This window comes from Streptopelia decaocto (genome assembly GCF_964273445.1).
Source record: "Streptopelia decaocto genome assembly, chromosome: 6".
NCBI lineage: Eukaryota > Metazoa > Chordata > Aves > Columbiformes > Columbidae > Streptopelia > Streptopelia decaocto.
In genome coordinates this window covers 45,523,341-45,548,118 of record NC_138660.1, presented here as the reverse complement: position 1 = coordinate 45,548,118, position 24,778 = coordinate 45,523,341, and the positions used below count along the sequence as shown (strand labels likewise).

Here is a 24,778-nt window from a genome sequence, read left to right as displayed (position 1 = left end):
TCAGTTTTGCCAACTCACAATACTTCAGTATTAATGTCAACGTGTAACACTGTTTGCTTGTTTCTTTCTGATTTGGCAGTATTTTTGGACCAAAGTATTGCCGAGTACGAGTAAAGGCAGCCTTAGCTACTTCATATTCTCTATATCAAGCAAAGATCAGCTGAATGCTGTCTTGTGACTTCTCAGGACTTTTTATTTAAGGGAAAAAATCCCTGTTGCTGTTTGTTTAGCCTATGTTTGGCTCAGTTTTAAAAACTGCTTTTAACTTAGAAAAATTAAAACAAAAAAAAGAAAAATAATTGTGAGGTATTTGTTTTCAATGTTCTTATTTGTATAGCACTTATGCAGAGGCCACAGGAAAGATTCAGGTGTTCACTATTATATCTGCAAGAAACACAAAAGTCAGTGAGATATGCACCATCGCTTCATTTCCGATTTTTTTCAAACTAAGGCGTGAGGCCAACGAAACCAAATTTACAAAGAGATAAATGGGGCAAAGGTGGCAACTGCCTTACTGTAGCTATTCCTTCAGAAAAGAGGTTAGTTACAATGAAAGCTGGGAAATCATTCTGGTTGAATATCATACAGATAAAGCCATCTTTGAGAACAGCCCTAACAAGGACATGCATTCTACGTGCCCAGTCCATGCTCTGTTTCTTGGCCACTCACAGAGGCCATTTTCACAGGACTACATAGAGATGTCGTTAACAGGCTTGTTAACGGCTAGCACTGAATTAGGATGAAACCTGGTAACAGGACCGAAAAGGCCCGTGATTTTAAATATCTCCATCATATGTCTGTTTGCTATTTTTCATACATAGTTATTTCAAATTTATCATTGAGTGCCTTCTTGTAGCAGTCAAGGATGCCCTAAATATGCCTGCATGTGCTCATGTGTATATAAAAGATTACGTACACAACAAATACAAATTCCAGGAAGGTAATACAATATTAACTGGACAAACAATATTACAATTTTAATGTAAACCTCATGCAGAAGTCAAACATCCTTAAAATGTTATGGAATCATCAGCTTTACAAATGAACATCATAACAGTGTTAAAAACCTTGGCTCTGCTGCACCTTCACAATAAAAAAATCCCGAATGAACGCAACACTTTTTTTACATCAGGGTAACTCCACTAATTTGTGTGTTGCTCTGATATGAAACTGGTGTAACAGAGCAGAAATTCTCTGTATTTGAGAAGCATTTCATGTTAAGTAGGTCATTGTGTTGAATACACCTCTCAGTATCAGAACTTGTACAACACGTGCCTTTGCACCTCAAATAAAAGGTTGGGTTTTTTACAGTGTGATTTCCAGTTATTCTTTAACAAGTGCTTTCTCCCCTAATCATCACTCTTGCTTATGTCAACAAGTGGAATTCAACAAGGCAAGAGGAGCACATTACGAGCTAATACCTTACTGAATTACATGTTGTTCCCTCCTACTGACTTCTCTGATGTTCCGTGGACCAAAATCCTCTTCCTAATATTTATGAATTTGTTTATACAGCTGAATAATTTAACCACTTAGGAAAAGATTTTGCTCCCCACTGACTCACGCATGGCTGCTAATAGAAACCCATCTGAGAGTAAGCAGATCACAAAGCTCAACAATAGCAGAAGAGGCTGAGATCAGAAAGAAAGGTTAAACATGTTACGGCTTGCTGAATGTATTTTCACTTTAAAACTGGCTCAGCTGCATGAATTGTTCAATACTCGGAATGAAAAACATTTACCTGCATTATAATGAATTAATGCAGAAGTAGGAAAATGCACACTGATAATGTATTCCTTCAATTCTACCTTTATTAGGTAAAAATAAGCTTCAAAGAGGTTTTCTTGGGCAAATGGATTCTTTAATGAGAAAAATGTGTATTTAATATGTTCTGTTCCACAGCTAAATACCTGCAACTAACTGATTCTTTCATAGCTCTATTTTATTTAGTTCAATTCTCACTAGTTTTTGAAACCTGCAGATTTTATTTCTCAGTTTCTACAACAATGTTCATGGTGCAGAAACAGGTTTATTCTGCAGTTCAGGGGCTGGGATGAAGCTATTTTAAACCCCAGAATTTCTCTCTTCTTTTTTTTGTTCCCTCTGGCACAGGGAAAGTTTTATACTTAAAGTTTGTCATCTTGTTTTGGAATAAATTCATAGAAATATGCTATTATAGGCACTAATGTGTTGCATTTCCTTCTTCAATGATGACAGAACATAGCAGAGTGTTTTGATGGCTTGTGGTGCTTTCACCAATCCCCCATTAACAGACAGACAGAGGAGCACCTCTCTCTATAGGGATGCAATACGCTCAGGTACCCTCCCAAAGTTCTTGGATGATAAGTTCATGCAGGACACACCACTCACCCACAGTAAATTTTCTTCCCTAAAACAGTCCAACTTTTCAATTTGCCACCTGTATAATAGCTAATAAAATTCTATAATTATCAGTATTAAAATTCAGTGATAACAAGGATAAGAAAACTATAGTGGCCAGTGTGATTTGTATTTGAAGCACCTTTACCCAAATGCTTTTACATTTGGCTGGCAAAAGTAGGTCTCTGGTTCTAAAGAGAATACAATCTGGATCTGATCAATAGCTGAAGGATTACCAGCACTACAAGAGGCAGGAGACATTTTCCATTTTCAGATACTGTATACACCTTTGTATCTGCTTTATATGACTGGATAGGCTAATGGTATTCTGAGAAATACAATGAAGGAGAACTTAGTATAAAATTTGCTTGTGACTTCTTACCACCGAGGGCAAAAAGACCCCAAAGCACTTCTCTGCAGTTAAACTAGCACAACATATAATGCCAACAGATGGTATCGACTTAGTTGGACCCCTTTATCAGTTTACAGTTTCTCCCTGGCTACAGGGTACCTATGCACTGTGCAGTCAACAAGCAAAACAGTTACAATCATTATGTTATCTGCTGTAAGATTTCCTTAACTGTACTGGTACTTTCCCACTCCTTACATTTCTGTTCATTTCTGTTATGTTTTGTTGCGATTGTTGTTGTTGTTGAAAGAAACCAAAAGGTAAAAGAAAAAATGAAGGTTCTAATTCTGCAAGAACTAAAACATTGTCCTGGTTTTGTTAAAAAAAAGACAAGTTTCTCTTTTAGTCAATTTTCCTTTCAGCTAAGTTCTTCTTAGTAACTGCCCTTTTCTGAAGTTGGATACGTATTTTGGTAGACATAGCAAGGGAATGCAAGGTCGCTGATAAGAATATACATCACGTATTTGCAAGGAGGAGCGAACTGAACAGGTGATTAAAACTGACCAACTAAGTATTCCATCCCATTCACGTCATACATCATATAAAAGTGGGAGATCACGAGGGTCTCGCTCTCTTCGACTATGGCCGGCATCTGAGGAGGACTCTGCCTGCGGTCCCTGCGATCTGAGGCCTAGTGACAGACCCTGCATCCTTGAATTCAGTTCCAGTTTGCTGCAGAGTCCAACCCAGGACTTGCAGGTGCCTACCCTGCAGCTGCCAGAGCAGTGCAGCCTGGAAAATTCAATACTGGTTTTGTATATTTTATATTATTTTTCTCTATTTTATTAGTAGCATCAGTAAAACATTTTTAACTTTTTCCAACTTGCAAGTCCTCTCTTTGCCTCTCTTTGCTCTCCTATTGCCTTTTCTTAGTGCAATTAAACGGTGACAAACATTCACAACAGAGGTTCTCGAAGTATCTAACTGAAGAAACTGAAGAATTGTCACACATCACCACAAGTGCCAGGCAACTTTATAAGCACACAACATCAGAAAGTCTGTCATTACAAAAGTAAACCATAGCAGGGCTCTGAGATGAGACCCAGCAAATAAAAGACTACAGTGATTGTACAGGCAGTGTCAGCACCTCAGCGAACAGTGTCAGAATGCTACCAAAACCCCCACATACATTCTACAATATGCACATATACATATACTCACACACATACTAGCACTTCTTCTACCAGTGAAATACTTTTGAGGAGAGGAAGGAAAAAACAGCTATTCAACAGCAATTAACAATGATAAACACAATCCACTGGAGGCAGGGAATAAAATACTTCATCTGATCCAGGTGAGCACTCTGTACAATCGCTGTAAAATCACAAACCTCTATTAGAAGACTAAGCTCCTACAAGACTTCAGATATTTTGTATATTAATCTAATGGAAGAGAACACACAACATAGAAGAGAATCTTCCTAATAATGCTGCAATGGGGATAAAAAAATTGGAAAACCTCCCAATTTTTCACGGCTCAGATCTTCTATCGATCTCTTCTGCAAATCTCCATCCCACCTTATTTGATATACACAAGATATATGCACAACCACCTTAACAAGAATACCCCTGCTTGGGCACTCATTAACAGTAGAAACACTGGTTAAAACCTTTTGCTACTATGCTTCTTGAAAAATTCATGTATTGTTCTTTCCTATAGCTATGTCTTGCTTAAGTGCAACCAGCTATAGCTATACCTTTAATAAAAATACAAATCTATCAGATTAACAAAGGAAAACAAGGGTGCTTCCACTAAATGCAATATTTCACTTGTGTTAAATCTCTACTTTGTATCTTAAAAATTGACAGACTACTTCGCAGAATCACAATTGGGCATTTGAAAAGACGACAGAGAAACATCTGTTTAATTCTGTAAAGTTATCCTCCTTGTGATCTACGCTGTAAGCTATTACAGTTCCTGACAGTGCTACGTCCCTCTGTATTTAATACTATGTCAAAGTGACTAACATACTTCAAAGATTAATTTCCTTTCTCTTGGCATCGGATAAAAATGCTGAAGTTTTATTGCAGCAATGTCATAACTTTCAGTGGTTATTCAGCAAGAACTGTGTTTTGTAAGTCAAGCCTAACATTTCAGTATTTTTGAAATTGAAATTAATGTTTCCCAGGTTCCTAACCAAAGCTGCAGGAGAGATGCAGTCATGAGTAAAGTCTTGCTGGCAGGGACGTTTGGTATCAGTGAAACCTGCAGCACGGCAGCTCTGGAGAGGTGCTGCTCGGCTGGATGGCAGCTCAGGGCATGCTGGCAATTCGGTTTCTGCCTCAACAACCAACCCTGTGAGCAGGTGCTTCTGTATCACCGTGTATCAATGGGATCCCATTGTTACTCTTTGAGTCATTAAAAATCTGTGGCTTTGCATAGCTTAGCTACTAGTATTAACGAGTCTTAAGTACTACAATGCCAATAACAGCACCAGGGAAGGTTTCAGCCTTGCCTCTGTGGATTTATTGCACGCATCTAGCAGCAACGTGTACGAACAGGTGCACAGTTCCCCTCTCCAGTTCTGCTCTTCCTTCTGTGAATTTATGACCCAAAAAGGAGGAGAAAAGGCATGTTTCTGTGTATCTAAGAAAATTTAGCCAATAAATGATTTTCAGGTGAAAACGCTCTACACAAAATGCTTTTTAATTCATCTTTTAGGTCAAAGGGATTTCCAGGTACCAGTGCCCTCAAAGGTACTTACTACAATCACAGCACCAAGTGTCCCAAGGAACCACAGTTTGGGTTGCACACTATGAAGTATAGACTTGGAATTACTGAACTCTATAAAATTGAACCTTTATAATACCCACCTCACGAGTGCAGGTTACCCTTCTGGGATGGGGAGCTTCCTGTTGCAACTGGTACACTGGGAGAAGGCAGAAGTTAAATTCTGATTAATACAGAATCATTGTATAAGTTAGAAGTTAGGCATTTTAAAATTAAATATTGCTGTTTAAATAAAGATGACTTTCTGTAAGTCAGTGCAAGAATACATATGTCAAGGTCTCAAAAATTACTTACAAGAGATCAGGAAAAAGAATGTTGCTAGCTAAAACAGGATTATTGATTATCTTTACAATTAATCGAGCAAGTACAAAGGAGGAACTAGGTGAGACCAGTCAAGTTTCCATCAGGCAGATCAGAAAAGGATTAACGATAAATGCAAATTGAACTTTATTATATGTCAAATCAGGCTGCTTTCAGACTTCCTTCAGTAAGCAGATGGAGTCCCACACTACTATGCTGGGCACACATTCGGTCACCTGAAACATGTCAAGACTTTACAAGAATCATTCAGAACTTTGCAGAATCAAACCCTCTGCTTTTGCAGAAGGTCAGTGATGACCTTTCTGAACAAGGAGAAAAATGGCCTTTGCATTTGCGGATCTAAAGACATCAGGAGTTTTGCAGCAGAATGTAACAGTTAAGGTCCAAGCTATGACACAAATACACTTACTAGTACTTTCCCTTCTCCTTTTTTCTTTTTTTTTTTTTTTTAAATTAGCCTCATCAAGCCAGAATAAATTTAAGGAGTCAGTTGTAAATTTAATGGTACTAACGTGCAGACATTCTAATGTAATACCAAAGGACTGACTCTCAATTTCTATCCCAAAAGGAGTTTGGTTTGGCAAGTCACCTTCGAAATGAGACTATCGACACTGAGTTAGTATTTGAAAAGTACTTTAGAACTGAAAAAATGGACATTTTGAATTGTAATGTTTTAAAATTATGTTTCCATCGTTAGTACTAAACACCAAGGTCTAATAACATGTGCTGTCACCTTCTTCAGGTTATAAAACCATACATTGATTTAACCTGTAAGATTTGACTTCATTACACTTATTCTTTGATCATGAGCCTGTTCCATTGACAAATGCTGTATTTATATGCTAAGTTACATGGGAATAGAGAAAATAGCGAGATGTCTAATGATATGGCAATCATAAGATAAAATAGAAAAATACATTCCCTTTGTTTCAAAGAAAAAAACCTAATGTTTTTTTCCTGACATTACTAAAATCAATCCTTACCTTTCTGTATCGGTACTACAAAAATGACTTTTGCAAGTGATGAAGAATCGCACACTAGTATATAGAACAATAATTTTCATTTCAAGCATTGCATGACCATTTATTTCGCCAGCATACAGATTCCCTAGCTTCTGCTGTAAAAGTTGCATTTGATGGCACTGGGCCTTGTCCATATCTAAGTCTGAGAACTGTAGAGTCAACTTTGAAAGAAGAAAAAAAAAATTATATAGCAAATAAGGATTTCTCTGAATTTCACAGAAGATCAGTGGTGACTTGCAATCAGCATGCTCTGCAGAAATGCCTAAAAGCCCAGAACTGCCTCCCACCTTACTTCAGGCTAGGTTGAAAAGACTTTCTGGAAGGAAGTTCCTCTTCTCCAAAGGCAGCATCTTTCTCGTCTTCCAGTCAAAAGCACAGCAGGCAGACTAGTTAAGTTACAAACCAGGATGCCCATTCCTCCTCCTCTAATTGATGCATACAATTCAAACTGTTCACACCAGCTTCTGTGCTGTAATTATTGCCAAGGAAGTTAAAGATGACATCCTTCTTCATCCACCATGAGACAGAAATATATAATAATCAAACCCCATGACCCTGTGCTTAATTCTGACCCATGGGAAGGGTTCACCATGGTGACCCGTGATGGTGCAGAGGCCACACGTACATTTGCATGCAGCTGAGCCTTCAGCTCCTGGCAAGCTGCAACGAGGATTTGGCATTGGAGGGGTTAGATCGCCCTGTTATAGATGATGGCACGGAATAAACTGAACAAAGCATCAGCTTTCCCTGAGTTCACAGAAGGTATAGAGCTGTGATTTACTTGCAATGCTGACAACTGAGAGCAAAATGCACAGATCTCAGTAACAAGTATTGCAATAATGACTAACAATGTTTAATACCGAGGGGTGAATGGTTTCAGTTTTATCTTTTAGCCCTCTGCTGCAAGAAAAACGTTTGCTCAAATCATTCTGTGTGAAAATTCTTTAATAGTAAGTGTCTGACTTGGCACATGACAAGCTACTGGCAAAATAAGTGATGACTCAAAAGGCACAGGCAGGCTTTGCCACCAGATCCACAAGCAGACCAAGGTCCCAGCCATCTCATGACAGCATGACAGCAATTGCATGACAGCAATTGCATATGTTGGCAATTATTAAAAACTGTTCAAAATCATCCATTTAAAGAAAACACTGAAGGCGGACAAATTAAAAGTCTTCAGCCTTTTTTTAGACTTGTTGCCTTTCTATTTTCTTCAGTTAACATAACTGTATTTTAAGAAACACTGACATTCCTAGACTGTTAAGGCACATACAGTTTTGCCAACTCCTGTAATTTTTCCTAAAAATTTTACAATATCTGACTATTCACTTACAGCCTAAGCTTTCTGAAATTTATTATGAGATGTTCTCATTTACAGAAGTCATCTAATGGTCATATTGCATAGAAGATATTGACTGTGTAACTCACGATCACTTTAACAACTCAAAAATTGGAAACCTAACCCAAACAAGGCTGACTTATGAGTTGTAAGGCCTAACACTAATTTTTGAACATGTCAGGTTGGCAATGGCAGGGACAGAACAGAAACAACCAACCTCTGTGAGCTATTAACAGAAAAGTAGCTGATAGAAAAGCTGTTTTTCTAGTGCTCATTTAATTCTACTATATATGCTTTAGCTGAAAAAAACAATTTAATCTGTTCTTTTATACATACTTTCTTTCTAACCCTCATTTTCACCAAGACTTTAAGACAAACCCAGTGTCTCCAATTGTAAAGAATATCCCACTGCAGGATGGAAAACTTTCTGAAATAATTATATTTTATTCAGCTGCTAATTCTCCACAAACTTTGTAGAGCCACAGTTTCATCATGTGAAATGCTGCTTGGGCAAATCCCTTTAGCCAGCCTGAAGACACCAAGCCTGGGAATATATACAAAAGAAAATGCAAATGTAAGTTTGACATCCCTAAACTGTTAAGTGTGTTAAATACACAAACATTCTGCTTTCGAAATCTGCCTTTAACAGAAGAGTTGTCTCCTTTCCGTGGTTCCTTAAGTCTCAAAATGTCTCACACCTTAGCTCTTCTCTCCACAATGAACTAGAATTTAGAGGTGAGACACTGTGGGAAGCTACGATGCCATTTGTCTCTTGTTCCATTCAATCTCCCTGAACCTCCATCAACAACTACAAACAACAGGTTATCCCTTTAAATTTTGAAATACAAAAAATGTCCATGTAAGTTTGGTGGTGGTTTTTGTTTGTAGTGGCGGCGTTGCTTTTGTGTGTTGTGTTCTGGCTTTTTTGTTGTTGTTGGTTGTTGCTTTATTTGTTTTGGTTTTGTGGTTTTTTGTGTGTGTTTGTTTGTTTTTAATTAGGAATGAAAACCAGCAAGTGATGAAATGCCCAAGGGAGTGGCGTCCCGATCTCAGGGCACGGGGCCGGGACCACTGCCCTGCACATCACTGACACCAAAGAGCTGCAGAGCCTGGGCAGGCTGGTAGGAAACCAGCTCCTTCTAGTTAGGGCTGCAAAAAAACCTACTCGTGATTTGGCATGCCAGGCCAAACAAACGCTCTCATTTTACTACATCAGAAAATTCTGGGGGGATACTATTTATTTTGAGTTTTTCTAACCAGCTCAAGTCTCAGCTCCAGCGATGCACAGGAGCCCTAAAATTGTGCAAGTGATACCAGCTTTAAGGCACAGAGTTTATGCAACTCCCAGTCTAGGCAGCCAAACCAACAACAAGCCAGACCCACACCGGAGTGGGAGCACTTACGTTAGAGTAAGGTGCAGAGAATCTACTTCTCTAAATAATGTGCATTCACTTGTCCTTGAGGATAAACAACTGCACCTGTCTCTGAAGAGTAATGGACCCCTTGATGCTTCTTAACTCACATTCTGATGAAAAGAAAAATTAGTCTTTTAAAGCACCCAACTGAAACATTTTCAGCTCTGACTTGGAAAAAAAATAATCCACTGAGATACTTACAGTAGGATTTCCAAACAGGTGGTCTGTATTCATCAGTATCTGAAAGAAAAACGACAAATCTTAATGTTCTGTTGGAAACATTTTAACACAGAAATAACCCTGCAGAAGCACTCGCAGATTAAGATAAATATTGCAGCTAGATTCCACATTATTTTTTCTATCACAGTATAGAACAACCTGTTAAAAGTTCTCCCTTTACTTCAACTGAAAATATGAAAAAGTATTTTCTTTAGCCAGATAGAATAAAAGCTATAGAGATACATTTGCAAAATGGCAAACATGCAAATTAGAAGCCAAAATACCTGGTGGGGGGAAGGCATATTATTTTACTATGTATGTATCTGTAAGTTCCCTTTCAAATTACACTACAAGGATTTTTTCTTTAATGTCAATTTATACAGTGATAAATCAGCTTTCATCCAATTTATTCCTGCCATTAGCTTTTTCTTCTTCAGGATAGCAATTAACAACTCCTAAAATAAAATCAGAGTATGTAAGTACTGTGAAATAATTTGTAGGAAAGCAAGGGTTTTTCATACTGAGTACAACCTCTGCTTGGAAGCAGTCAGTAAGTATTAAAAGCAACAGCATATTTCTAATTTCAAATTTTAATTACCGAAGAGAATAAATAGATAAATAATCCAAACATATTCTAAGTGCTGTCTCCCTTATGACTTGCTGACAACTGATCTGACATTTTGAGCTCAGGGCTCTGTTGCAAACGTCATCTCTGATGCCCTGCTTTTCCACTCTGACCAGCGCCAGTTCCGACGCTGCCAGGCACCACGGTGCTCTGCAAGGTGCTGTGCTGACCCACCCCGGAGCTAGTGAGGGGCTCGGGACTCCTCACACGGTGACAAGCCAGGACGCCCGGGCAGCTGCACAGCCAGCCTCGCTGTTTGAAGCTGCTTCTCAGCGCAGCATCCATTTCTGAGTTCCGTTTGCAGTTGTCTGCTCAATGGAACGATGTGCTGCACCCAGCAAATCCCTCATTTCTAGTTTTTATTATGAGGTTATGTCAAATTCAAGCAATCTGGGAACCTGTTCCTTCAATTTTGGCCTGTGCGGCATCTCCACTTGAGAGTCCTTAAGGTCTCCAAAACCGAGCCTGAAGCTGAGAAAGGATTATGTTTCGCCTCCCCTTACGATAAGCAATCTGCCTCCTTCAGATATTTGCTTTAGTCCATCTCTGCCACCTACAGTCATGTCAAAATATCTCTAATTTAGAGCTTAGTGGAATGAGATATTTTCTAGCTTAATTGGCACAGACTGCCCAGACCCACCCAGCAGGCTCCCTGCCCTGCCTCAGCTATCATTTTGCTCAGTTTTTCACCCTGTATTTTAGCACTACTCATGCAGACGGCACAGTTCTTACGGACTACCTCGGTGCTAGTGGGTTTTATAAACGCGATTCATTATGACTCTATTATTAAGGCAGCACTTATTCAAACTACCATCCCCCAAAATATGATGGGGTTTGATCTTTGAAAGGTTCTGCAGAGGCACTACCATATCCTGTGGATTGGCCAGAGCCCCTCAAATCTGCACACAGACCTTCAGCAGCCCAGGCTGCACTGCACTACGGCACTGAAATAAAATCAGCAGCAACAGATGCAGCCATGGTTATTCATTCCTACTTTGATGCCTTTAATTAAGGCAGTGCAAGTCGATTCATTCCAGAAGCATTGTAATGTGATCCTTAGCACTGCAATGTCACTTGGACAAAGGACAAAACTGTAAGTAAAACTAATGAGCTCAATCCCAGAAGACAACTCGTACCCCACTCGCTGAATTTTCTTTTGCTATGGTCTGTTTTTTTTTGGCAACATATGCACCAGTTGAATTTACAAATAAGTGATTTGTAAATTGACAACACACACTGTATTTGTAAACTATGAGCTGACTGTTATGAAAATACAGATATCTTGGCAGCCTAACCTATACTTGCTCACACTCAAGACATATAATTGTTACAACTAAGGGCAATATGATTGTAAAAGTGAAAAACAAAAAACTCCAAGCCTTGTTAAAGTCAGGCAAGAACAGCAGTAACTTTCATACAACAAACATTTAACTTTCAGAAATTGGAAGGAATGATTTATGTTATGCAGCTGTGCACAAGGATTTTGTTAGAAAATCTGTCAGTGAGTTTTACTGCCTTTACACTGTGAGAATACCCTCCAGCCATCCCACATGAGGTAATGAAAAAACAAAAGGTCATTTCTATTATGATTAAAAAAAAAAAAAAAAACAACAAAAAAAGTTATCTGATACAAAACACTGTAGCAGCAAGAGCAGCAAGTACAGCACAGTAACAACGGTGAATCAGAGCGTCTGCAGTGCTTGTTTCTGCGGGAGAATGCTTCTGTTGCTAAAACCACTCCACTACACAAAGACAAAATAGAATAAGCTAAAGATCACACTGGTCTTTTAGTTATCTCTTTTTAAAGACTAATCGACGTGGTCCCATTTAACACACCATCAGTATTTTGAGATGCCTTATTAGGAAAAGGGCTGGATTTTTGGTAACATAGGCTTCCACATACAGCATCTCCAATCAGGCATCCAAAGCACCCAAAAAGCACTGTAAGGCATGATAAAAAACCCACAGAAAATGCTGAACCCAAAATACATTTTCTCACTAACACTGCACCACTTTCTAATTAATGCAATAAACTCTATGCTGTCAGTTCTCAGATTTTCTACAGTTCCCATCAGCGCAGTATCTCGGCTCTGCTGTTTCCATGATAAAATAATTTTCTACAATCTGTGCATCATGTTTTATCTTAACTATTATTTTCTGCTTAAATGAGATGCAATTCAGCTTAAAGCTGCTCTTCTCCAAAGGTTTGGAGCACTACAGAAAACATAAATCCATAAACTGATCCTATCAGCGTTGGTGAGCCTTTCGCCAGCATGAAGGCACCTCCTCAGTAGGTGCATTTTAGATCAAGTGCACTGTCCACATTCATAAATTGCAATTTCAAACTCAGCCCAGTTTCAAACTGACAGATGCTGGTGCTGAATACTCTTCCTAACCTCTAAAAGTGAAGATGTTCGGCAATATCCCACTATTCCAGGCAATGACAGTTTTTTCATTCTTCAGAATTTTGATCTGGTTGGAAGGGTATATGTTTAAGATTTTTTTTTTTCCACAGTAAAATGTGACTTGTTCAAATTCTCTACCCTGAATCCATACAGATATCTAATAATTTTCCAGCCTGGAATAGATTAGAAAAGAAACAGCTGCGTACCCAAAACTGTACTTTTAAGCTCCTAAATGGACCTGTCATAGTATAAATATGTATTTGTAAGGAAAATATGAAGAATATCTTAAACTTATACATCACTTGAGACCAAAAGTTATATGCAAAGTAAAGGGGTGGGAGGAATCCAGGACATGTGCAAATACATTTACAGTCCTTCATCCAGTAGAATCAGTTTCTTGCTCTTGAACCAACAGCAAAAATCAAACTCCTCTTCAAAGCAAGCATCTTACAACAGACCCATAACAGCTAGTGCCTCTAGTCCAGGCATGGACCTACTTGGGCATGAACCATCTGCAGTTAAGTGACAAGCACGGAGTCATCGTCAGAAATACACGCACAGAAAAGGGCTCTGCCAACAGAAAATCAAGCAGCCATTTAGGAGAAGCTCAGACACAGACACAAGCGCCATGAGAGCATCTCAGATTTTTCCACAAACACAAACGTGACTAATTGTGACATTACAACACAGCATTTCCCTTGCTTATTTTCCTTCTTTCTCGCCCATTTCCATTTTATCCCTTATATAAATCTGGACCACTGCAGTACTTTCAGAGTGTACATTTTAACTGCAGATACGAGAACTGTTACTATTGCCTCAAACTGTTTAGACTGCTTGTCTCTGTGTATTCCTTTTATAGAAAGAATAAAAATGTTTACCTTTGCTTGAAATGGTTCCATCTCTCTTGCCACTGAAGATAAGCCATGTCTAGCACAGAGCAGCAGCAGCTTAACTACACGTGGTAACTCCATAAAGCAATTTAGCACTAACTGAGAATTCAGTTTTGTTTTTCTTTTACTGTGTGTCACTCCCTGCAGCACAATGATCTGTAACATCATGCTGGAGACTAGTTTAACACCACCTGTGAGGAAACAATCAGATATCTGCTGACACAGCAGCTCTTGCCCCAAACTTTGATTTTATTTAGCAATAGCCCCATTGAACGCAGGTGAGGCCTCAGGTGGTAAACCTTGCAGGTGAGACCAGCTCTTAGCCATGTGGACCAACCATCAACAGCATAAGGAAAATAAAATATATATTTTTGTGTTTTCTGAACTGATCTATGACCAAAGAACAGTCTAAGCCATAAATACTAAAAGATGCAAGAAAATATAAAACATTCTTCTGTAAGCTATGGCCTAAGTACTATCCAGTAAGCATTAGCATGTGTTTTAAGATGCTAATCTTGCTTACTTTGGCAGCAGTACGTGTCAAAATTTAACTCCTAGAGAGATGCACAAGTGGATGTGACCATTTCCTGACCCATACAACAGACTCCTTTTTGTGCCCAAAAAACAACTTCTAGAAAATTCTTCCTCAGTCTCAAAATCTTCCTTATTAGCATTTTCTCTATGCCCAAAGGATGCATGTAAAAATCACTCAACTCACAGAAATAAAGTCACAATTTATTTGCTGGCGAGATTCTCAAGCCACAAAAACAGTGCAGTTGAACAGAAAAACGTTATTTCATCTCTGTTTTTCAGAGTACAAGTGCCAACAGCATTTCAGAAACTAAGCTCAAGCCATCACAAAACATTTTAAGCAGCAGCCAAGCAGGGCCTAGAAGTGAGGGTTTTGTACGCTCCAACCAAAATAAAACTCAAACAGCATTAAGGTAATTAGAGGATGAATCCAGCCACTGCCCTAGGCAGCGGCAGTAAAACAGATGGGCCACAATCCTGTGGTTTCAGGGTAAATAGCTGATTCCTGGCCACAGCAGCACCCAGCAGCATGGGAAGTCCCTGTGCTGCCGGTGATGGCAGGAGGAGGGGATGGCGATGGCAGACAGCTCCCAGAGACAGGGTGGAGGGTGCAGAGAACGGCCAAAATATTCCTATTGCATATGCTCTGCAGTAGGAAGGGCACACTCCCCCCCAAAAGGTTCTTTGTGACTCCTAGGTGAGACCTTGGGATTCACATTATTTCCACAAAGCCTCTCTCCCCTTCTCCGCTACACCTCTGCCATCAGCAGCCAGTAAGTTAAATGGAACCTGGAAAGGGGTCGTGGGCAGAGTCTCGATGTGAAGAGCAAGAAGCACCGTGCGCGGTCACTGCCCCTCACAGCAGGTCCCGCAGCAGCCACCGCAGCCCTGCCCCGGCAGGCCCGGCACCGCGCCGCTGCGGACAGAGCCTGCGGGGAAGCTCATTTCAGCCGGTGCGTGGTAAACAAGAGAAAGTCATGGTCAACCTTTCTTGCATGAAATGTTTTCTTGGGAACAAACACTTCTTCAGCATTTGAGTCCTCCACCTGAATATAAAAAGGGAAATGATCCTCTGGCTCAGTCTTGTCTTTGCCTTTCAATAGCACAGGGGTAACAAATCATTTCTGACCAAAATACCTTGCACAGGCTTACATCACATTTTTTAAAGATATCCTTTTTTGGGTATATTCCTTCTCTCTTAAATAAAAACTATTATACTTTTACATTACAAAAAAACATTGGGGTTTAAAAGTAATGAATAAATGTTAATCCAAAAATAATATTGCTCCGTTAGTCCCTGAAAACAAAGAGATTAATGACAAGGACCTGATGGCACACATGGCCTGGGCCCACGTGGAAAACCTGTGGGGTTTCACAACTAGGACATCACAGAATTTCCTTTGTTTATGGTAAGATACCTGTGGGGCTGGGAACACCCCAGGCAGCGATCACCATGTTTTCTCCCAATTCCCCAATATACAATCTACTGTATGATACTCAACAATGATGACTGATACTTCTAGACTGTAATCAGGTGTTTAATGCTACTTTAATGTTATTCTTGGCACATGATTTCCTCTGAATTACAAAAAAAAAAAAAAAAAAGCTTTGAAAACTTTTAGACACATCAAGGCTCTTCCTCATGCAGGCAGACACCACTACACGCTGCAAGGTGCTTCAGTAAAAAAGCCACCAAACAAACCACCACCTTCTCCGAGTAAAGACACTAGACAGGCATCTGCTTCAACATGTGGGCAGCTGTAAGAGCTCGGCACGTGTCTGGCTGCGTGCGGATGGCAGAGCGTCCCCTGCTCGGAGCCTGCTGTGCTGCCCACACAACCTGCTCAGTGTGAACTAAAGCCCCGTCTGATCAAACACAAACCATTTATAGGTGGAAAGAAGCGCTGTCACCAGCTTAGGCAGCTACTTCATGCCCACGGAGGGCAGCTGACAGGCAGAGGTTGCCAACCTGACTGCACCCAGCTGTGGCCAGGCCAGCCCTGGAGAAGCTGGTGCACAAGAAAGTCACTCCATGGCAAAAGCCATCCATCTACAGGGACATGCCTGAGCCTGTGGGCAGAAGGGACAGTCACCAAACACAGCTCTCCAAGACTAGAGGGAGCATGGTCTGGATGGTTGGGTAGCGAGGTGGACTGTGATGTGAACTGGCTGAAGGGAAGAAGCCAGAGAGTCATGGTCAATGGGGCAGAGTCCAGTTGGAGGCCTGTATCTAGTGGAGTGCCTCAAGGGCTGGTTTTATTCAATATATTCATCGATGATTTGGATGAGGGACTAGAGTGTACTATCAGCAAGTTTCCTGATGACACCAAGATGGAAGGAGTGGCTGACATGCCAGAAGGCTGTGCTGCCATCCAGCAAGACCTGGATAGGCTGGAGAGTTGGGCGAGGAAAAATTTAATGAAATATAACAAGGGAAAGTGGAAGGTCTTGCATCTGGGTAGGAACAACCCCAGGTTCCAGTATAGGTTGGGGAATGACCTATTAGAGAGCAGTGTAGGGGAAAGGGACCTGGGGGTCCTGGTGGACAGCAGGATGACCATAAGCCAGCACTGTGCCACTGTGCCCACCTGGACACATTACTTCATAACCAAATTTAGGTGTTCCTGCTCCAGCAGGGGATTGGACTAGATGATCTTTGAGGTTCCTTCCAATCCCTAACATTCTGTGATTACTTACACAAAGTTCTACTGTGACCTTTGGTGTAGGTAGCTACACTCCCTAATGCACATAAACCCCATACACACAGGCAGCCTCAGACTTTTAACATTAAACCATATTTGACATACTTAAACAGAAAACAAAAACAGTTGAATGTATTTTCTTCACATTTTCCAAAGGCATTCCCACCTAGGAGGAGAATAAGAGTACAAAACAATCTAAGGGAAAGATGCAAATCAGCGAAAGCTGGCACTGAAAAGGAAAGCATCCCTTTGGCTGCAGGATGCTACATCACACACACTGTGCCCCAGGAATTTTTTAATGGGGCAAAACTTATTTTTGCCTGCTCTTTTGTCCTCACATAGTTTTGCTTGTACCCCTTCAAACAAGTACAATTAGGTTTCTAATTCATACTAGAGCAAAAATGAGTAAGAGAAAGCTAGCGTGCCCCAGAAAGCTGCAAGGGCTACTGCCATTTCTCTGATGTAACCAAGTGGGAGACAGAGTATTCTCAGCAAAAGTGAAGAGGCTTAAATAAGGGCATGCTCTGAATAACTGCATTGGTCTTGAGGGAGAGAGGGGAAAAAAAGACCACTCTGCCATCCTGGTTTCTACAAATGTCTGATCCAGCAATAAAAAATTCTGTGGGAATGCTTCTAACAGGGTTGAATGAGAGACCCACCAAAACCAGCTAGAGATCAATGCCTTTTATTAGCAGGTCTATTACTGCTTCTGTATGAATGATGGGAAAACTTTAATGAGTAATATTTTGCCTATCACAAGCACTGCTGCTGCTAAATAAATTCATCTAAGTGATTAGACTAGGTTGCAAATGATCTGTTTCTACATTTTCATTTAACCAAAGCAAGGGAAGTAAGTACTAATTTTTAGTCCTCTTTGCCAGATAAATAGTGGCATCTGACTATGTGATAATGACAAATAAAAATTTTTAAAATCCCTTATAACAACCAAAAAAAATTGATTTTACACTGGAATTTTCACATGTGTAATGATAAGCAAAACACAGCTGTGGTCCTCTTGAGTGCAGTTTAATGGAGGGGAGGGCAATACCCCTCCCATGAAAGCACAGTTAGCTTACTGTTTAAGAAAAGTTTCAAAACCTCTAAAATTATTTCTTAGTGTTGCTGCAAGTATAAAAATTTAGACCTCAGAGAGGGTAAAAAGCTGACAAGTGCCACCTTGTGGGCATTTAATGTTGCTTTCTGTTTCCAGCAGGGTTATCTCAGCCTCCAGACGGCAGCGAATTTTCAGCATTTCTGGGAATACCATCTTTACTTCCTGAGAAAAGACAGACACGATGGGATCTGCCACCTGACACGGCTCTGTCGGCTGGCTGTAGGTGCAATAAGAGCCAGGCTGTCAGCTGATTTATCTCACCATAGGAGCTAGGATGGTTCCACAGCTCTACAGGTATCCCCAAATGTCTGGTTTACACAGTAAACAACTTTCAACCAAAAATGCTGTCAAAATCAAATATTCCTCTTTAATTTATCTATTTCAAAGGAAAACAATCTGTCATTTTTTTTTTTTTTTTAAAAACTAATTATGGCAAAACTGACCAAGGCTGGCTGTAGCCTCAAAGTGCTGGATCAGTGAGTCAGGGAATTTCCCATCCTCCCTCAGGGTTATTTGGAACATCTTTTGCAAACTTATTTTAAAAGTTCAAAATTGACAGAAATATACCTTTATTGGATGAATTGCATCTTTTAGATTTGACAGATAATTTGTCCAAGTATCTTCTATATCAGTACAGTAAAGTCTGGGAGCAATTCAGAGTAATATCAGGTGACATAAGCTTGAACGCTGTAATCAAACTGCCCTAGTTTAATTCCAGACTGGTTTTCATTGGAGATACTGTTTTGATCATGGTTGGTAAAGTTTGTTTGGAAGCCAAGAGAAATACCTGTTGAGGCTATTGGTCTCACACTGTCCTCATTCCAAGCATAGCAAAAGATAATCTAGGAGAAGAAGCCCTTTGACACTTCCTTTCCTATTTTTTGTTGCCACAGATCCTTTTTTGTCTCCTATTTTAAAAGTCTACCTGCACAGAGACCGAATTCATTTCCCATCACTTGTTTTGTTTCTTCCAAACATAATTAGCATCAACAAGGGCACATCAGTTTTGCCATAACTTCCAGCCAGTGACAACTGTTACAGCCACAGCCTCAAGGCATTCACAAAAATACTTTTTGTCTGGATTTCTCTAACATATCCAACAGGGAATATTGATTAGAACTTGATTACACAAATATTATGAGCAGTCAGCCTAATAATGAAAAAGAACAATATGATATGGCATAAAAGTGTCTTCTAGCTGTAAATTGATCCCTTCTCCTGAATAAGAAGCCTGTCCGGTCAAGGTTGGACAGAAGAGACCCTAGATAAAGGTCAAGCTTTCAGGCACTTTTGACATACAACTCCTCCATCCACTGCATAATGCCCTAATTTGCTGAATGGGGAGGCATGTTTTACCACAATTTGCTTGGTTGCTTTGATTTTTTTTTTTCCACACACAGCACTGAGATAACAAACTTAAATTCACCTTCCTGCTCTAAAATCCACTTTTAAATAGACCATTGTGGTTTTACCAAAAGCTGAACCATGACAAAAGAGCACAACACTGACCCTGTCTCCCTATTTGTTCGTGAAAACCTGCCGAGAACTTGTCCTCCCTGGCATTTTAGACTGAAATAGCTGCTGTGCATTCATTAGCCTCCTGGGGAAAACAACAAACAAACAATCCAACCCACCCATTAGCAGCCCAGGCAAAAATCACAGTCACCCAGAGAAAATTAAGAGCAGATCTGATTTCTCACTGCTGTTTTAACTGGCCTCAAGACAGACTCACATGTTCCAAAGCATGGCGCTCTCTTTAACTGTGTCAGGTGGTCCAATAGATGCTGTTGCCTCTCCTTCCCCAAACTTGACCCATGTAAATTCCTAGACCATCAGTTATAACAAACCTATGAAGATTCTTATTACAAACAGATTTTTAATTTTCTGAAGTAGTCGTCAGTAACACACGCCATTGCTCATGCAAAAGTATGTCTTGTATTTACATCCCTGTTTCCAGAACAGATGCAATACATCAACACTTGTGGTTGGAAGGAGGAGGACAAACTACCACATAAAGTACCCTTGCCTGAAACCATGATTGTTTTATATAGTGCAAGGAAGGAAACTCCTAAAAAAACATTATTGGCAGGGTCAGAGAAAGGGAAATCGACACAATGTGGTGAGATGCCTTTTCTTGAATTGGAATTAGGCTTTTACTCCAGTTGCTGTGAGCTTTTCTCCAATCCAAGAGCTTCCTGTTCTCATATACAGCCTCCACAAGGCCTCCAAGGGCACAAAGTAGGAGGCTACAGGTAGGAAAGCTGAAAACTTCATGTTCTTTTTAGGCAATTCCATAGCTCAACATTATAACTGTAGTCAAAGAACCATAGCAAAAATATTTACCCACCAGCCTCTCCCTGTTTATAGCATTAAAACCATCTTTTTTCATAACTCTCTTCCTCCTCTGCAGGTTCATCTCCTGTGTTAGCAAGAACCAATGCAAGGAGAGAGAGCAGGTGTGAGGCCCAGTCCGTGGAGAAGCTGCGCTCTGGGTCTACTCCTGTGCCACCCAGCATGTTGTTGGGCTGGAGCAACACTAAATGACCATCTCAAAGGCAGTTTAGCAGCTCTGCAAACACTGAGAGGTTTTCTGCAGAGGCCCACCATTTGTTCTCAGTTCCCTCTCTTTGGGAGGATGACAGCAGAGCTCGGCAGGTGGAGGCTGGGAACAGGCTACTGGAAAGAGAACTGAACACAAGGGTTTGCCACTGCCCAGCGGGAACAGGAGAGTTGGCCAGAAAGCTCGATATGATCAGTGCTCAGAGATAACCTCCATGTCCGTTCCTGGGTAACACCATACATTTTTTTGCCCTGTCCAGGAAATCAATTCAGATGGTTTTCTTGTCTCTGTTTTGAAGTCCTTTCTCCTTTTTTCCACTAATTAGAAGAAAGAGAAATGGGTCTGCAAATAATGGAAACTTGGGTTTATTACCTCTCACTTTATCATGGCACTGTGTTAAACAGGTTTTCAACAATTATTAGCTGCATTTCTGGGATACTGATGCATCCTTACTGGAACTGAGACCCTGCAGGAATGTCCACAAGTGAAAAGCAGACTTTGTCCTATAGAACATGACATATGAACAGAAAATAGGAACAGCTGCTGGTGAGAACAGCAGAGATCCATGTAGATGAAGTCATCCTACAGAGAAAAGATCCGTATCTCTATTCCTAAGTCTTGACAACGCAATAACCTCCCAGTCAGCACTGCCTCTCTGGATAACAGCCTTTTTGGTGTCTTTAGCTCCACTTTATAAAAAGAACCCTATAATGGAAACTGGCAGTATGGGAAAACACATCCAGACACAGGGAGAGCTGTAGGATGTGAGAGATCAAAAATCCAGTTTATAGTTTAAAAATGATCCTGCCCTACCTAGGTGGCTAGATGGGAACTGCCAGGAAGCAGAATGCTGCAAGCAACTGTCAGAGATTGTGATACACAGGATTTCCATACAGAAATGAGGGCAGATGCTAATACAGTTCTGAGACATGGCAAGCCCTGCCTGTGCCTTCCGCGGCTGCTCTTGCACAGCAATGGGAGAAGGAAGATGCCTGCCAAGAAAGGGAGAGTTTTTACATTTAAGAGTCATGACTAGCGCTGGAGTTACCCCATCAACAAAGTATCTAAGCAGAAAAAACAACAAAGTATCTAAGCAGAAAAAAAGCTCTTCCTGCTTCTCATAGACCTTTCTGCTAAGTAGAAAAAATATGCCAACAAGCTCAGCGGGTGAGTTAGCCAGTGTGAGCTCTCCCTCAGACAAAGCTCACTCATCTCAGGCATTTTTTGAAGGCATCTCCCTGAGTTACCAGCCCAGGAGTGCAGCACACTGCCCCATCCCGGAGCTCACCATGCAGGAGAGCAGCAGTGACACCGGGGCTGTGTTTCACCTCCTGCAAATTCCAAACCTGCAGCAAAGCAAGTCAGGACAGAACCATCCCCTTGCTTTGGTCTGATACAGTCAGACGTGGATCAGAGTCGTCTTCTTCCTATATAGCACAGTTTCAGTAAAAGCTAAGGAGTCAGAGATGCTCCATGGAGTTACTGATGAGCTTGCTGCTCTGCCACCCCAGACGGGCAGGGCAGGGTGCTGGGCCAGGGCTGTGAGCACAGCTTGCTTTGACACCACGTGGAAGTGGGCAGATATGCAGCGCAGCCAGGAGCTCCCTCAGAACCACAGTAAAGCAGCAGCACAGCTATATGCGCATGAGCTCACTGTTGGAAATGCCAGGATCAGTTTCCTCTCCTCCTCTTGTATTTTTGGGGTGGTAATTTTCCTTTACATACAGGCAAATATTTACCTTGATATACTACAAATGTTATTTCTCAATAAGGAAGTACCTGACACAATCTCTTTACCACACAAATGTTGGCATTGAGATAATATGTAACACAAAGTTTCTGAATGCTTTCTCATGAGGAAGGAGAATCACTATTTTATTGCTTCTCTGGTGTTGATTATTTCAGCACTTTCAAGTTTCATTTATAAATATACTCTTTGAAAAACCTGAAAAGGAAATCAGTAAAATTAATTGCTGTGTCAAAACCATGCTTCATTTATTGGAAGGATAGACCCATATGTGCATGTTCAGCCAGTAAGGCAGAGGTGAGGAAGAGCTACAACCTGTATGGAGGGGTTTTGCAGGTTGTTTTTTGGGGTTTTTTTTTGGTTTTTTTTTAATAAAAAGTGATCCGAGATTGCACTGAAGCATTGTGTCCAGATTCATATGGAAACCATAAAGTGCAGATGAAAAAATATGGAAGACTGGCCCTACCAAATAATTATCAGCTACTTTTACAGTCTGCTCTGGATTGTATACTTATCAGATACTATTTGAGCACTGAGGACACTGACTCGTACCCTGACAATGTGAGAGCAAGGAATGGATAGTTACTGTACTAAAGCACTGGGTTTGTTTTTCAGAACTGTACTATTATTCCATTTTTCACAGTGTCTCGTTTACTCTGCTCAAGGAATAATTCCATACCTCCTTCTCCACTGCTGCAGCAGGTACTCAAAGACTTTGCTACATGATGCTCTGTGGTACTTGCATTTACTGTAATTTAAACAGTTGCAGCTCTGCTGGCCACAGTGACACACCACCATGCGGTGGGCAACAAACTAATTCCAACATGTAGGAAACCGTGTTTTACCTTTACTTTTGGAGAAGAAATTTCCCCGCAAACAAGCTGCCCCAGGACATTCCATTTCTGGTCAAGGTCAGAAGCCATGTTTTTATTTCAGCTTCTTAAAGGGCAAGGCTACCTATAAGCAGCTGCTCTTGCAACCAAGGAATCAGGAAGACGACAGCAATGGCAGACGTGCAGGGGAGAGGGACCCACCACCCTCCATCACCACCAGGAACACCCATCCCAACCACACCCTGTATTCAACAGAGCCACATTCTGCCAGCTGCACCAAAGACAAATGTGACATGGGCCTCCTCACAGAGACGAGCAAGACCGAAAGCACAGATACCTGTTCACTGTGAGCAGCAAGCTCCAGCTTGCAGCTTCAATGATGGTCCACAACCAGAGGATGCAGTTTTCCTAATGCATTCTCCCAGGGACCAAGATTTGGTCATGTGAAAAAACAGACCACATTATCACATCCTATCGGCACTAAACAAAATTTTAACTAAAAGCTAATCAGCCCTGACAGTCTCTCCGCAATGCTTATCACAAAGCTGCTAGCAAAGTCACAAGAATACATTTGGGAATGAATGTATCAAAATATATCACGGAAATCAGACTCCTGCAGGAATAAATAAGATTTTATGAGCACATTTTCCAGTAACTATGAAATCACTTCAGAATGTCAACTTTTTCATTCAGACAGAGCATAAACAAATACTTTGAGTGCTAGAAATGGCAAATGTCCATCAGCTCTTTTAGATTCACAGAGGCTGTTGCACACACAGCGAATACTCCTGTGATCAACCCTCCTCCCCCAGTGAGAACCGGGACATTGACCCACCACTCCATGGTACAGCTAAACCCTTGGGAACAGTGTGGAGAACTGTGGGAACTCCTCCCAGCATCTTCTCAGGTCAGGCCAGCATGGGTGCTCAAGGCCCAGATGCAATACAATTACAGTATCGGTAAATGCTTTAGAAGACCAAATCTTTCAGTGACTTTAAATGACATTTTTTCTTGTTTCAAGACAGACTCAAAAAAAGCAAAATCTAGAGGGTTTTTAATTTTCTTCCATGAAGATGTACAAGGCAGATACAATCCACCCCACTGAAATGACCACTAAGACAAATTACAATTTTATGAGGGAGCAGGAAGCATCTCATATTCTGTTAAAAACTACAAAACTGCCCTTGACCAAGTCTCGGGTCTGTTTTGTTTCATCTGAAGACATGTTCCTGTAGAACTGTATGAGCTCTATCCACAAGGTGGAGCAGCTAAATAGCCTGAGATGTGGATGCTAAGCCCCAGGTTCAGAAAAAGGAAAATAAATTGTCTAACAATGCACAGTTGACTGTTAGACTGCACAGAGCAGTCACCTATGCCTGCACCTTTAGGGGATCCTGATTCACGTGCAAAAATAACATAGTTTTCCAACAACATTGTATTAGGTTTATGCCTTGGGTTTACTGATTACGATAGCATTTAAGTCGAAACTGTGGTACTGCCACTGTATGTAAACACATTATTTTCTTTACACTGAGAT

General features: G+C 40.7%; 1 protein-coding gene across 5 annotated transcripts in view; it reads right to left on the bottom strand.

Annotated features, from left to right (window-relative positions):
- Positions 1 to 24,778, bottom strand: part of CHN1 (chimerin 1) — a 101,062-nt gene that overhangs the window by 70,470 nt on the left and 5,814 nt on the right. For 4 of the 5 annotated variants that reach the window (XM_082057081.1, XM_082057085.1, XM_082057082.1 and 1 more), the window contains 2 exons: positions 9,817 to 9,855; positions 5,602 to 5,657 (listed from right to left, as the gene is read on the bottom strand). In XM_082057081.1, coding sequence (XP_081913207.1) covers positions 5,602 to 5,657; positions 9,817 to 9,855 — 95 coding nt within the window. Of the gene's footprint in view, positions 1 to 5,601; positions 5,658 to 7,148; positions 7,310 to 9,816; positions 9,856 to 24,778 lie in introns of those variants that run through there. The other variant, XM_082057084.1, reaches the window with a different exon arrangement.